The sequence below is a fragment of the Engystomops pustulosus genome, chromosome 3 (assembly GCF_040894005.1).
Source record: "Engystomops pustulosus chromosome 3, aEngPut4.maternal, whole genome shotgun sequence".
NCBI lineage: Eukaryota > Metazoa > Chordata > Amphibia > Anura > Leptodactylidae > Engystomops > Engystomops pustulosus.
Genome location: NC_092413.1, coordinates 235,873,597 through 235,886,132, shown reverse-complemented (window position 1 = coordinate 235,886,132; position 12,536 = coordinate 235,873,597). Strand labels below are relative to the sequence as shown.

The following is a 12,536-nucleotide window of genomic DNA, read 5'->3' as shown; positions in this document are numbered from 1 at the left end:
GGGAGGAGTAACCCAGAGACCAGGAGGAAGACGCATAGACAACTACGGGAACACGGGAGGAGTAACCCAGAGACCAGGAGGAGGACGCAGAGACAACTACGAGAACACGGGAGGAGTAACCCAGAGACCAGGAGGAAGACGCAGAGACAACTACGGGAATATGGCAGGAGTAACCCGCAGCCCAGAAAGAAGACACATCGCTGACTACGACAACGGTAACAATGATGGAGTAATATGGAGATAATAAAGAAGCCAAATGGATGACTACTACTGGAACAGCCGTAATACCAGGAGAGTATCCAGGAGTATCCAGCCAGCCCCGCCCCCATGTAGCATCCAGCCAGCCCCGCCCCCATGTAGCATCCAGCCAGCCCCGCCCCCATGTAGCATCCAGCCAGCCCCGCCCCCATGTAGCATCCAGCCAGCCCCGCCCCCATGTAGCATCCAGCCAGCCCCGCCCCCATGTAGCATCCAGCCAGCCCCGCCCCCATATAGCATCCAGCCAGCCCCGCCCCCATATAGCATCCAGCCAGCCCCGCCCCCATATAGCATCCAGCCAGCCCCGCCCCCATATAGCATCCAGCCAGCCCCGCCCCCATATAGCATCCAGCCAGCCCCGCCCCCATATAGTATCCAGCCAGCCCCGCCCCCATATAGTATCCAGCCAGCCCCGCCCCCATATAGTATCCAGCCAGCCCCGCCCCCATATAGTATCCAGCCAGCCCCGCCCCCATGTAGTATCCAGCCAGCCAGCCCCCATGTAGTATCCAGCCAGCCAGCCCCCATGTAGTATCCAGTCAGCCAGCCCCCATGTAGTATCCAGTCAGCCAGCCCCCATGTAGTATCCAGTCAGCCCCGCCCCCATGTAGTATCCAGCCAGCCCCCATGTAGTATCCAGCCAGCTTGCCCCCATGTAGTATCCAGCCAGCTTGCCCCCATGTAGTATCCAGCCAGCTTGCCCCCATGTAGTATCCAGCCAGCCCCCAGCCCCCCATGTAGTATCCAGCCAGCTTGCCCCCATGTAGTATCCAGCCAGCTTGCCCCCATGTAGTATCCAGCCAGCCCCCAGCCCCCCATGTAGTATCCAGCCAGCCGCCAGCCCCCCATGTAGTATCCAGCCAGCCCCCCATGTAGTATCCAGCCCCGCCCCCATGTAGTATCCAGCCAGCCCCCCATGTAGTATCCAGCCAGCCCCCCATGTAGTATCCAGCCAGCCAGCCCCCCATGTAGTATCCAGCCAGCCCCCCATGTAGTATCCAGCCAGCCGCCAGCCCCCCATGTAGTATCCAGCCAGCAGCCAGCCCCCATGTAGTATCCAGCCAGCCCCCATGTTGTATCCAGCCAGCCCCATGTTGTATCCAGCCAGCCACCAGCCCCCATGTTGTATCCAGCCAGCCACCAGCCCCCATGTAGTATCCAGCCAGCCACCAGCCCCCATGTAGTATCCAGCCAGCCACCAGCCCCCATGTAGTATCCAGCCAGCCACCAGCCCCCATGTAGTATCCAGCCCCGCCCCCATGGAGTATCCAGCCAGCCACCAGCCCCCATGGAGTATCCAGCCAGCCAGCCCCCATGTAGTATCCAGCCAGCCCAGCCCCCATGTAGTATCCAGCCAGCCCAGCCCCCATGTAGTATCCAGCCAGCCCAGCCCCCATGTAGTATCCAGCCAGCCCAGCCCCCATGTAGTATCCAGCCAGCCCAGCCCCCATGTAGTATCCAGCCAGCCCAGCCCCCATGTAGTATCCAGCCAGCCCAGCCCCCATGTAGTATCCAGCCAGCCCAGCCCCCATGTAGTATCCAGCCAGCCCAGCCCCCATGTAGTATCCAGCCAGCCCAGCCCCCATGTAGTATCCAGCCAGCCCAGCCCCCATGTAGTATCCAGCCAGCCCAGCCCCCCATGTAGTATCCAGCCAGCCCAGCCCCCCATGTAGTATCCAGCCAGCCCAGCCCCCCATGTAGTATCCAGCCAGCCCAGCCCCCCATGTAGTATCCAGCCAGGCCAGCCCCCATGTAGTATCCAGCCAGGCCAGCCCCCATGTAGTATCCAGCCAGGCCAGCCCCATGTAGTATCCAGCCAGCCAGCCCCCATGTAGTATCCAGCCAGCCAGCCCCATGTAGTATCCAGCCAGCCCCCATGTAGTATCCACCCAGCCCCCATGTAGTATCCAGCCAGGCCAGCTCCCATTGTAGTATCCAGCCAGGCCAGCCCCCATGTAGTATCCAGCCAGCCAGCCCCCATGTAGTATCCAGCCAGCCCCCCATGTAGTATCCAGCCAGCCCCCCATGTAGTATCCAGCCAGCCCCCATGTAGTATCCAGCCAGCCCCCCATGTAGTATCCACCCAGCCCCCCATGGGAGTATCCACCCAGCCTCCAGCCAAGCGCATAAAAAATAAAACCAGTAATACTCGCCCTCCTCTGGATCCTCTGCTGGTGGGAGCACACTATGATGCGGCCGTGTTGCCGCTAATGATCCGGACACCGGAGGGTCAGTATGACCATTTTTATTTTTTAATTGACTCGAGTATAAGCCGAGGTGAGGTTTTTCATATGGTATATACATCCCCCATACATGGGCGCATGAAACGCTCATCCCTCCTCTCCCCGCTGGAATTCAGCCTCAACTCCGGGAAAACTCAGACAAGGACGACCACAGGAGGAACCTACCTTCACCTGCACCGGATCCATCACCTGTGCTCCAACACCTGTACAAGAGACAGGACAAGTATAATATACAGGAGGAGGAGGAGGTGTCAGCACTGTAGTGATATAGATGTATAATATACAGGAGGAGGAGGTGTCAGCACTGTAGTGATATAGATGTATAATATACAGGGAGGAGGAGGTGTCAGCGCTGTAGTGATATAGATGTATAATATACAGGAGGAGGAGGTGTCAGCGCTGTAGTGATATAGATGTATAATATACAGGGAGGGGAGGAGGTATCAGCACTGTAGTGATATAGATGTATAATATACAGGAGGAGGAGGAGGTGTCAGCGCTGTAGTGATATAGATGTATAATATACAGGAGGAGGAGGAGGTGTCAGCACTGTAGTGATATAGATGTATAATATACAGGAGGAGGAGGAGGTGTCAGCACTGTAGTGATATAGATGTATAATATACAGGAGGAGGAGGGGGAGGTATCAGCACTGTAGTGATATAGATGTATAATATACAGGAGGAGGAGGGGGAGGTGTCAGCACTGTAGTGATATAGATGTATAATATACAGGAGGAGGAGGTGTCAGCACTGTAGTGATATAGATGTATAATATACAGGAGGAGGAGGAGGTGTCAGCGCTGTAGTGATATAGATGTATAATATACAGGAGGAGGAGGAGGTGTCAGCACTGTAGTGATATAGATGTATAATATACAGGAGGAGGAGGAGGTATCAGCACTGTAGTGATATAGATGTATAATATACAGGAGGAGGAGAGGTGTCAGCACTGTAGTGATATAGATGTATAATATACAGGAGGAGGAGGGAGGTGTCAGCACTGTAGTGATATAGATGTATAATATACGGAGGAGGAGGAGGTATCAGCACTGTAGTGATATAGATGTATAATATACAGGAGGAGGAGGTGTCAGCGCTGTAGTGATATAGATGTATAATATACAGGAGGAGGAGGTGTCAGCACTGTAGTGATATAGATGTATAATATACAGGAGGAGGAGGAGGTATCAGCACTGTAGTGATATAGATGTATAATATACAGGAGGAGGAGGAGGTGTCAGCACTGTAGTGATATAGATGTATAATATACAGGAGGAGGAGGAGGTGTCAGCACTGTAGTGATATAGATGTATAATATACAGGAGGAGGAGGAGGTGTCAGCGCTGTAGTGATATAGATGTATAATATACAGGAGGAGGAGGAGGTATCAGCACTGTAGTGATATAGATGTATAATATACAGGAGGAGGAGGAGGTGTCAGCACTGTAGTGATATAGATGTATAATATACAGGAGGAGGAGGAGGTGTCAGCACTGTAGTGATATAGATGTATAATATACAGGAGGAGGAGGAGGTGTCAGCGCTGTAGTGATATAGATGTATAATATACAGGAGGAGGAGGAGGTGTCAGCACTGTAGTGATATAGATGTATAATATACAGGAGGAGGAGTGTCAGCACTGTAGTGATATAGATGTATAATATACAGGAGGAGGAGGAGGTGTCAGCGCTGTAGTGATATAGATGTATAATATACAGGAGGAGGAGGAGGTGTCAGCACTGTAGTGATATAGATGTATAATATACAGGAGGAGGAGGTGTCAGCACTGTAGTGATATAGATGTATAATATACAGGAGGAGGAGGAGGTGTCAGCGCTGTAGTGATATAGATGTATAATATACAGGAGGAGGAGGTGTCAGCACTGTAGTGATATAGATGTATAATATACAGGAGGGGAGGAGGTGTCAGCGCTGTAGTGATATAGATGTATAATATACAGGAGGAGGAGGTGTCAGCACTGTAGTGATATAGATGTATAATATACAGAGGGGGAGGAGGTGTCAGCACTGTAGTGATATAGATGTATAATATACAGGAGGAGGAGGAGGTGTCAGCGCTGTAGTGATATAGATGTATAATATACAGGAGGAGGAGGTGTCAGCACTGTAGTGATATAGATGTATAATATACAGGAGGAGGAGGAGGTGTCAGCACTGTAGTGATATAGATGTATAATATACAGGAGGAGGAGGAGGTGTCTGCACTGTAGTGATATAGATGTATAATATACAGGAGGAGGAGGAGGAGGAGGTGTCAGCACTGTAGTGATATAGATGTATAATATACAGGAGGAGGAGGAGGAGGTGTCAGCGCTGTAGTGATATAGATGTATAATATACAGGAGGAGGGAGGTGTCAGCGCTGTAGTGATATAGATGTATAATATACAGGAGGGAGGAGGTGTCAGCACTGTAGTGATATAGATGTATAATATACAGGAGGAGGAGGAGGTGTCAGCGCTGTAGTGATATAGATGTATAATATACAGGAGGAGGAGGAGGTGTCAGCGCTGTAGTGATATAGATGTATAATATACAGGAGGAGGAGGAGGTGTCAGCGCTGTAGTGATATAGATGTATAATATACAGGAGGAGGAGGAGGTGTCAGCGCTGTAGTGATATAGATGTATAATATACAGGAGGGGAGGAGGTGTCAGCACTGTAGTGATATAGATGTATAATATACAGGAGGAGGAGGTGTCAGCGCTGTAGTGATATAGATGTATAATATACAGGAGGAGGAGGAGGTGTCAGCACTGTAGTGATATAGATGTATAATATACAGGAGGAGGGGGAGGTGTCAGCACTGTAGTGATATAGATGTATAATATACAGGAGGAGGAGGAGGTGTCAGCACTGTAGTGATATAGATGTATAATATACAGGAGGAGGAGGAGGAGGTGTCAGCACTGTAGTGATATAGATGTATAATATACAGGAGGAGGAGGAGGTGTCAGCGCTGTAGTGATATAGATGTATAATATACAGGAGGAGGAGGAGGTGTCAGCACTGTAGTGATATAGATGTATAATATACAGGAGGAGGAGGAGGTGTCAGCACTGTAGTGATATAGATGTATAATATACAGGAGGAGGGGGAGGTGTCAGCACTGTAGTGATATAGATGTATAATATACAGGAGGAGGAGGAGGTGTCAGCACTGTAGTGATATAGATGTATAATATACAGGAGGAGGAGGAGGAGGTGTCAGCACTGTAGTGATATAGATGTATAATATACAGGAGGAGGAGGAGGAGGTGTCAGCACTGTAGTGATATAGATGTATAATATACAGGAGGGGGAGGAGGTGTCAGCACTGTAGTGATATAGATGTATAATATACAGGAGGAGGAGGAGGTGTCAGCACTGTAGTGATATAGATGTATAATATACAGGAGGAGGAGGGAGGTGTCAGCGCTGTAGTGATATAGATGTATAATATACAGGAGGGGAGGGAGGTGTCAGCACTGTAGTGATATAGATGTATAATATACAGGAGGAGGAGGAGGTGTCAGCGCTGTAGTGATATAGATGTATAATATACAGGAGGAGGAGGGGAGGTGTCAGCGCTGTAGTGATATAGATGTATAATATACAGGAGGAGGAGGAGGTATCAGCACTGTAGTGATATAGATGTATAATATACAGGAGGAGGAGGAGGGAGGAGGAGAGGAGGAGGTGTCAGCACTGTAGTGATATAGATGTATAATATACAGGAGGAGGAGGAGGTGTCAGCACTGTAGTGATATAGATGTATAATATACAGGAGGAGGAGGTGTCAGCACTGTAGTGATATAGATGTATAATATACAGGAGGAGGAGGAGGTGTCAGCACTGTAGTGATATAGATGTATAATATACAGGAGGAGGAGGGGGAGGTGTCAGCGCTGTAGTAGATATAGATGTATAATATACAGGAGGAGGAGGAGGTGTCAGCACTGTAGTGATATAGATGTATAATATACAGGAGGAGGAGGAGGTGTCAGCGCTGTAGTGATATAGATGTATAATATACAGGAGGAGGAGGGGGAGGTGTCAGCAACTGTAGTGATATAGATGTATAATATACAGGAGGAGGAGGAGGTGTCAGCACTGTAGTGATATAGATGTATAATATACAGGAGGAGGGGAGGTGTCAGCACTGTAGTGATATAGATGTATAATATACAGGAGGAGGAGGAGGTGTCAGCACTGTAGTGATATAGATGTATAATATACAGGAGGAGGAGGAGGTGTCAGCACTGTAGTGATATAGATGTATAATATACAGGAGGAGGAGGAGGAGGTGTCAGCGCTGTAGTGATATAGATGTATAATATACAGGAGGAGGAGGAGAGGTGTCAGCGCTGTAGTGATATAGATGTATAATATACAGGAGGAGGAGGAGGTGTCAGCACTGTAGTGATATAGATGTATAATATACAGGAGGAGGAGGAGGTGTCAGCACTGTAGTGATATAGATGTATAATATACAGGAGGAGGAGGAGGTGTCAGCACTGTAGTGATATAGATGTATAATATACAGGAGGAGGAGGAGGTGTCAGCACTGTAGTGATATAGATGTATAATATACAGGAGGAGGAGGGGTGTCAGCGCTGTAGTGATATAGATGTATAATATACAGGAGGGGGAGGAGGTGTCAGCACTGTAGTGATATAGATGTATAATATACAGGAGGAGGAGGAGGTGTCAGCACTGTAGTGATATAGATGTATAATATACAGGAGGAGGAGGGGGAGGTGTCAGCGCTGTAGTGATATAGATGTATAATATACAGGAGGGGGAGGAGGTGTCAGCACTGTAGTGATATAGATGTATAATATACAGGAGGAGGAGGTGTCAGCACTGTAGTGATATAGATGTATAATATACGGGAGGAGGAGGTGTCAGCGCTGTAGTGATATAGATGTATAATATACAGGAGGAGGAGGAGGTGTCAGCGCTGTAGTGATATAGATGTATAATATACAGGAGGAGGAGGAGGTGTCAGCGCTGTAGTGATATAGATGTATAATATACAGGAGAGGAGGAGGAGGAGGAGGTGTCAGCGCTGTAGTGATATAGATGTATAATATACAGGAGGAGGGGGAGGGGTGTCAGCACTGTAGTGATATAGATGTATAATATACAGGAGGAGGAGGTGTCAGCACTGTAGTGATATAGATGTACAATATACAGGGGGGGAGGAGGTGTCAGCACTGTAGTGATATAGATGTATAATATACAGGAGGAGGAGGTGTCAGCACTGTAGTGATATAGATGTATAATATACAGGAGGAGGAGGAGGTGTCAGCGCTGTAGTGATATAGATGTATAATATACAGGAGGAGGGTGTCAGCACTGTAGTGATATAGATGTATAATATACAGGGGGGAGGAGGTGTCAGCGCTGTAGTGATATAGATGTATAATATACAGGAGGAGGGGGAGGTGTCAGCACTGTAGTGATATAGATGTATAATATACAGGAGGAGGAGGTGTCAGCACTGTAGTGATATAGATGTACAATATACAGGGGGGGAGGAGGTGTCAGCACTGTAGTGATATAGATGTATAATATACAGGAGGAGGAGGTGTCAGCACTGTAGTGATATAGATGTATAATATACAGGAAGGAGGTGTCAGCACTGTAGTGATATAGATGTATAATATACAGGGGGAGGAGGTGTCAGCGCTGTAGTGATATAGATGTATAATATACAGGAGGAGGGGGAGGTGTCAGCACTGTAGTGATATAGATGTATAATATACAGGAGGAGGAGGTGTCAGCACTGTAGTGATATAGATGTATAATATACAGGAGGAGGAGGTGTCAGCACTGTAGTGATATAGATGTATAATATACAGGAGGAGGAGGTGTCAGCACTGTAGTGATATAGATGTATAATATACAGGAGGAGGGGGAGGTGTCAGCACTGTAGTGATATAGATGTATAATATACAGGAGGAGGAGGTGTCAGCACTGTAGTGATATAGATGTATAATATACAGGAGGAGGAGGTGTCAGCACTGTAGTGATATAGATGTATAATATACAGGAGGAGGAGGAGGAGGTGTCAGCACTGTAGTGATATAGATGTATAATATACAGGAGGAGGAGGAGGAGGAGGTGTCAGCACTGTAGTGATATAGATGTATAATATACAGGGGAGGAGGTGTCAGCACTGTAGTGATATAGATGTATAATATACAGGAGGAGGAGGTGTCAGCACTGTAGTGATATAGATGTATAATATACAGGAGGAGGAGGTGTCAGCGCTGTAGTGATATAGATGTATAATATACAGGAGGAGGAGGAGGTGTCAGCGCTGTAGTGATATAGATGTATAATATACAGGAGGAGGAGGAGGTGTCAGCACTGTAGTGATATAGATGTATAATATACAGGAGGAGGAGGTGTCAGCACTGTAGTGATATAGATGTATAATATACAGGAGGAGGAGGAGGTGTCAGCACTGTAGTGATATAGATGTATAATATACAGGAGGAGGAGGTGTCAGCACTGTAGTGATATAGATGTATAATATACAGGGAGGAGGAGGTGTCAGCAGCTGTAGTGATATAGATGTATAATATACAGGAGGAGGAGGAGGAGGTATCAGCACTGTAGTGATATAGATGTATAATATACAGGAGGAGGAGGAGGTGTCAGCACTGTAGTGATATAGATGTATAATATACAGGAGGAGGAGGAGGTGTCAGCACTGTAGTGATATAGATGTATAATATACAGGAGGGAGGAGGTGTCAGCGCTGTAGTGATATAGATGTATAATATACAGGAGGAGGAGGAGGAGGAGGTGTCAGCACTGTAGTGATATAGATGTATAATATACAGGAGGAGAGGAGGTGTCAGCACTGTAGTGATATAGATGTATAATATACAGGAGGAGGAGGAGGTGTCAGCGCTGTAGTGATATAGATGTATAATATACAGGAGGAGGAGGAGGTGTCAGCGCTGTAGTGATATAGATGTATAATATACAGGAGGAGGAGGAGGTGTCAGCGCTGTAGTGATATAGATGTATAATATACAGGAGGAGGAGGAGGTGTCAGCGCTGTAGTGATATAGATGTATAATATACAGGAGGAGGAGGAGGTGTCAGCGCTGTAGTGATATAGATGTATAATATACAGGAGGAGGAGGAGGTGTCAGCACTGTAGTGATATAGATGTATAATATACAGGAGGAGGAGGAGGTGTCAGCACTGTAGTGATATAGATGTATAATATACAGGAGGAGGAGGAGGTGTCAGCGCTGTAGTGATATAGATGTATAATATACAGGAGGAGGAGGAGGTGTCAGCACTGTAGTGATATAGATGTATAATATACAGGAGGAGGAGGAGGTGTCAGCACTGTAGTGATATAGATGTATAATATACAGGAGGAGGAGGAGGTGTCAGCGCTGTAGTGATATAGATGTATAATATACAGGAGGAGGAGGAGGTGTCAGCGCTGTAGTGATATAGATGTATAATATACAGGAGGAGGGGTGTCAGCACTGTAGTGATATAGATGTATAATATACAGGAGGAGGAGGAGGTGTCAGCACTGTAGTGATATAGATGTATAATATACAGGAGGAGGAGGAGGTGTCAGCACTGTAGTGATATAGATGTATAATATACAGGAGGAGGAGGGTCAGCACTGTAGTGATATAGATGTATAATATACAGGAGGAGGAGGAGGTGTCAGCACTGTAGTGATATAGATGTATAATATACAGGAGAGGAGGAGGTGTCAGCACTGTAGTGATATAGATGTATAATATACAGGAGGAGGAGGAGGAGGAGGTGTCAGGGCTGTAGTGATATAGATGTATAATATACAGGAGGAGGTGTCAGCACTGTAGTGATATAGATGTATAATATACAGGAGGAGGAGGAGGTGTCAGCGCTGTAGTGATATAGATGTATAATATACAGGAGGAGGAGGAGGTGTCAGCACTGTAGTGATATAGATGTATAATATACAGGAGGAGGAGGAGGTGTCAGCACTGTAGTGATATAGATGTATAATATACAGGAGGAGGAGGTGTCAGCGCTGTAGTGATATAGATGTATAATATACAGGAGGAGGAGGAGGTGTCAGCGCTGTAGTGATATAGATGTATAATATACAAGGAGGAGGAGGGGAGGTGTCAGCACTGTAGTGATATAGATGTATAATATACAGGAGGAGGAGGAGGTGTCAGCACTGTAGTGATATAGATGTATAATATACGAGGAGGAGGAGGTGTCAGCGCTGTAGTGATATAGATGTATAATATACAGGAGGAGGAGGTGTCAGCACTGTAGTGATATAGATGTATAATATACAGGAGGAGGTGTCAGCACTGTAGTGATATAGATGTATAATATACAGGAGGAGGAGGTGTCAGCGCTGTAGTGATATAGATGTATAATATACAGGAGGGAGGAGGAGGAGGTGTCAGCGCTGTAGTGATATAGATGTATAATATACAGGAGGAGGAGGAGGTGTCAGCACTGTAGTGATATAGATGTATAATATACAGGAGGAGGAGGTGTCAGCACTGTAGTGATATAGATGTATAATATACAGGAGGAGGAGGAGGTGTCAGCACTGTAGTGATATAGATGTATAATATACAGGAGGAGGAGGAGGTGTCAGCACTGTAGTGATATAGATGTATAATATACAGGAGGAGGAGGAGGTGTCAGCACTGTAGTGATATAGATGTATAATATACAGGAGGAGGAGAGGTGTCAGCACTGTAGTGATATAGATGTATAATATACAGGAGGAGGAGGAGGTGTCAGCGCTGTAGTGATATAGATGTATAATATACAGGAGGAGGAGGAGGTGTCAGCACTGTAGTGATATAGATGTATAATATACAGGAGGAGGAGGAGGTGTCAGCACTGTAGTGATATAGATGTATAATATACAGGAGGAGGAGGTGTCAGCACTGTAGTGATATAGATGTATAATATACAGGAGGAGGAGGAGGTGTCAGCACTGTAGTGATATAGATGTATAATATACAGGAGGAGGAGGAGGTGTCAGCACTGTAGTGATATAGATGTATAATATACAGGAGGAGGAGGAGGTGTCAGCACTGTAGTGATATAGATGTATAATATACAGGAGGAGGAGGTGTCAGCCACTGTAGTGATATAGATGTATAATATACAGGAGGAGGAGGAGGTGTCAGCACTGTAGTGATATAGATGTATAATATACAGGAGGGAGGAGGTGTCAGCACTGTAGTGATATAGATGTATAATATACAGGAGGAGGAGGAGGTGTCAGCACTGTAGTGATATAGATGTATAATATACAGGAGGAGGAGGAGGTGTCAGCACTGTAGTGATATAGATGTATAATATACAGGAGGGAGGAGGTGTCAGCACTGTAGTGATATAGATGTATAATATACAGGAGGAGGAGGAGGTGTCAGCACTGTAGTGATATAGATGTATAAATATACAGGAGGAGGAGGTGTCAGCGCTGTAGTGATATAGATGTATAATATACAGGAGGGAGGAGGTGTCAGCACTGTAGTGATATAGATGTATAATATACAGGAGGAGAGGAGGTGTCAGCGCTGTAGTGATATAGATGTATAATATACAGGGAGGAGGAGGTGTCAGCGCTGTAGTGATATAGATGTATAATATACAGGAGGAGGAGGAGGTGTCAGCACTGTAGTGATATAGATGTATAATATACAGGAGGAGGAGGTGGGTCAGCGCTGTAGTGATATAGATGTATAATATACAGGAGGAGGAGGTGTCAGCGCTGTAGTGATATAGATTATAATATACAGGAGGAGGAGAGGTGTCAGCCTGTAGTGATATAGATGTATAATATACAGGAGGAGGAGGAGGTGTCAGCGCTGTAGTGATATAGATGTATAATATACAGGAGGAGAGGAGGTGTCAGCGCTGTAGTGATATAGATGTATAGTATACAGGAGGAGGAGGAGGTGTCAGCACTGTAGTGATATAGAGTATAATATACAGGAGGCCCAGGAGGGAGGAGGAGGAGGA

At 46.5% G+C, this 12,536-nt stretch overlaps 1 protein-coding gene across 2 annotated transcripts in view; it reads right to left on the bottom strand.

The window, feature by feature from the left end:
* The window catches only part of EIF2B4 (eukaryotic translation initiation factor 2B subunit delta), a 49,286-nt gene that overhangs the window by 27,783 nt on the left and 8,967 nt on the right, over positions 1-12,536 (bottom strand). For both annotated transcript variants that reach the window (XM_072144082.1, XM_072144083.1), the window contains exon 2: positions 2,667-2,704. In XM_072144082.1, the coding sequence (XP_072000183.1) occupies positions 2,667-2,704 (38 nt within the window). The remainder of the gene's footprint in view (positions 1-2,666; positions 2,705-12,536) is intronic.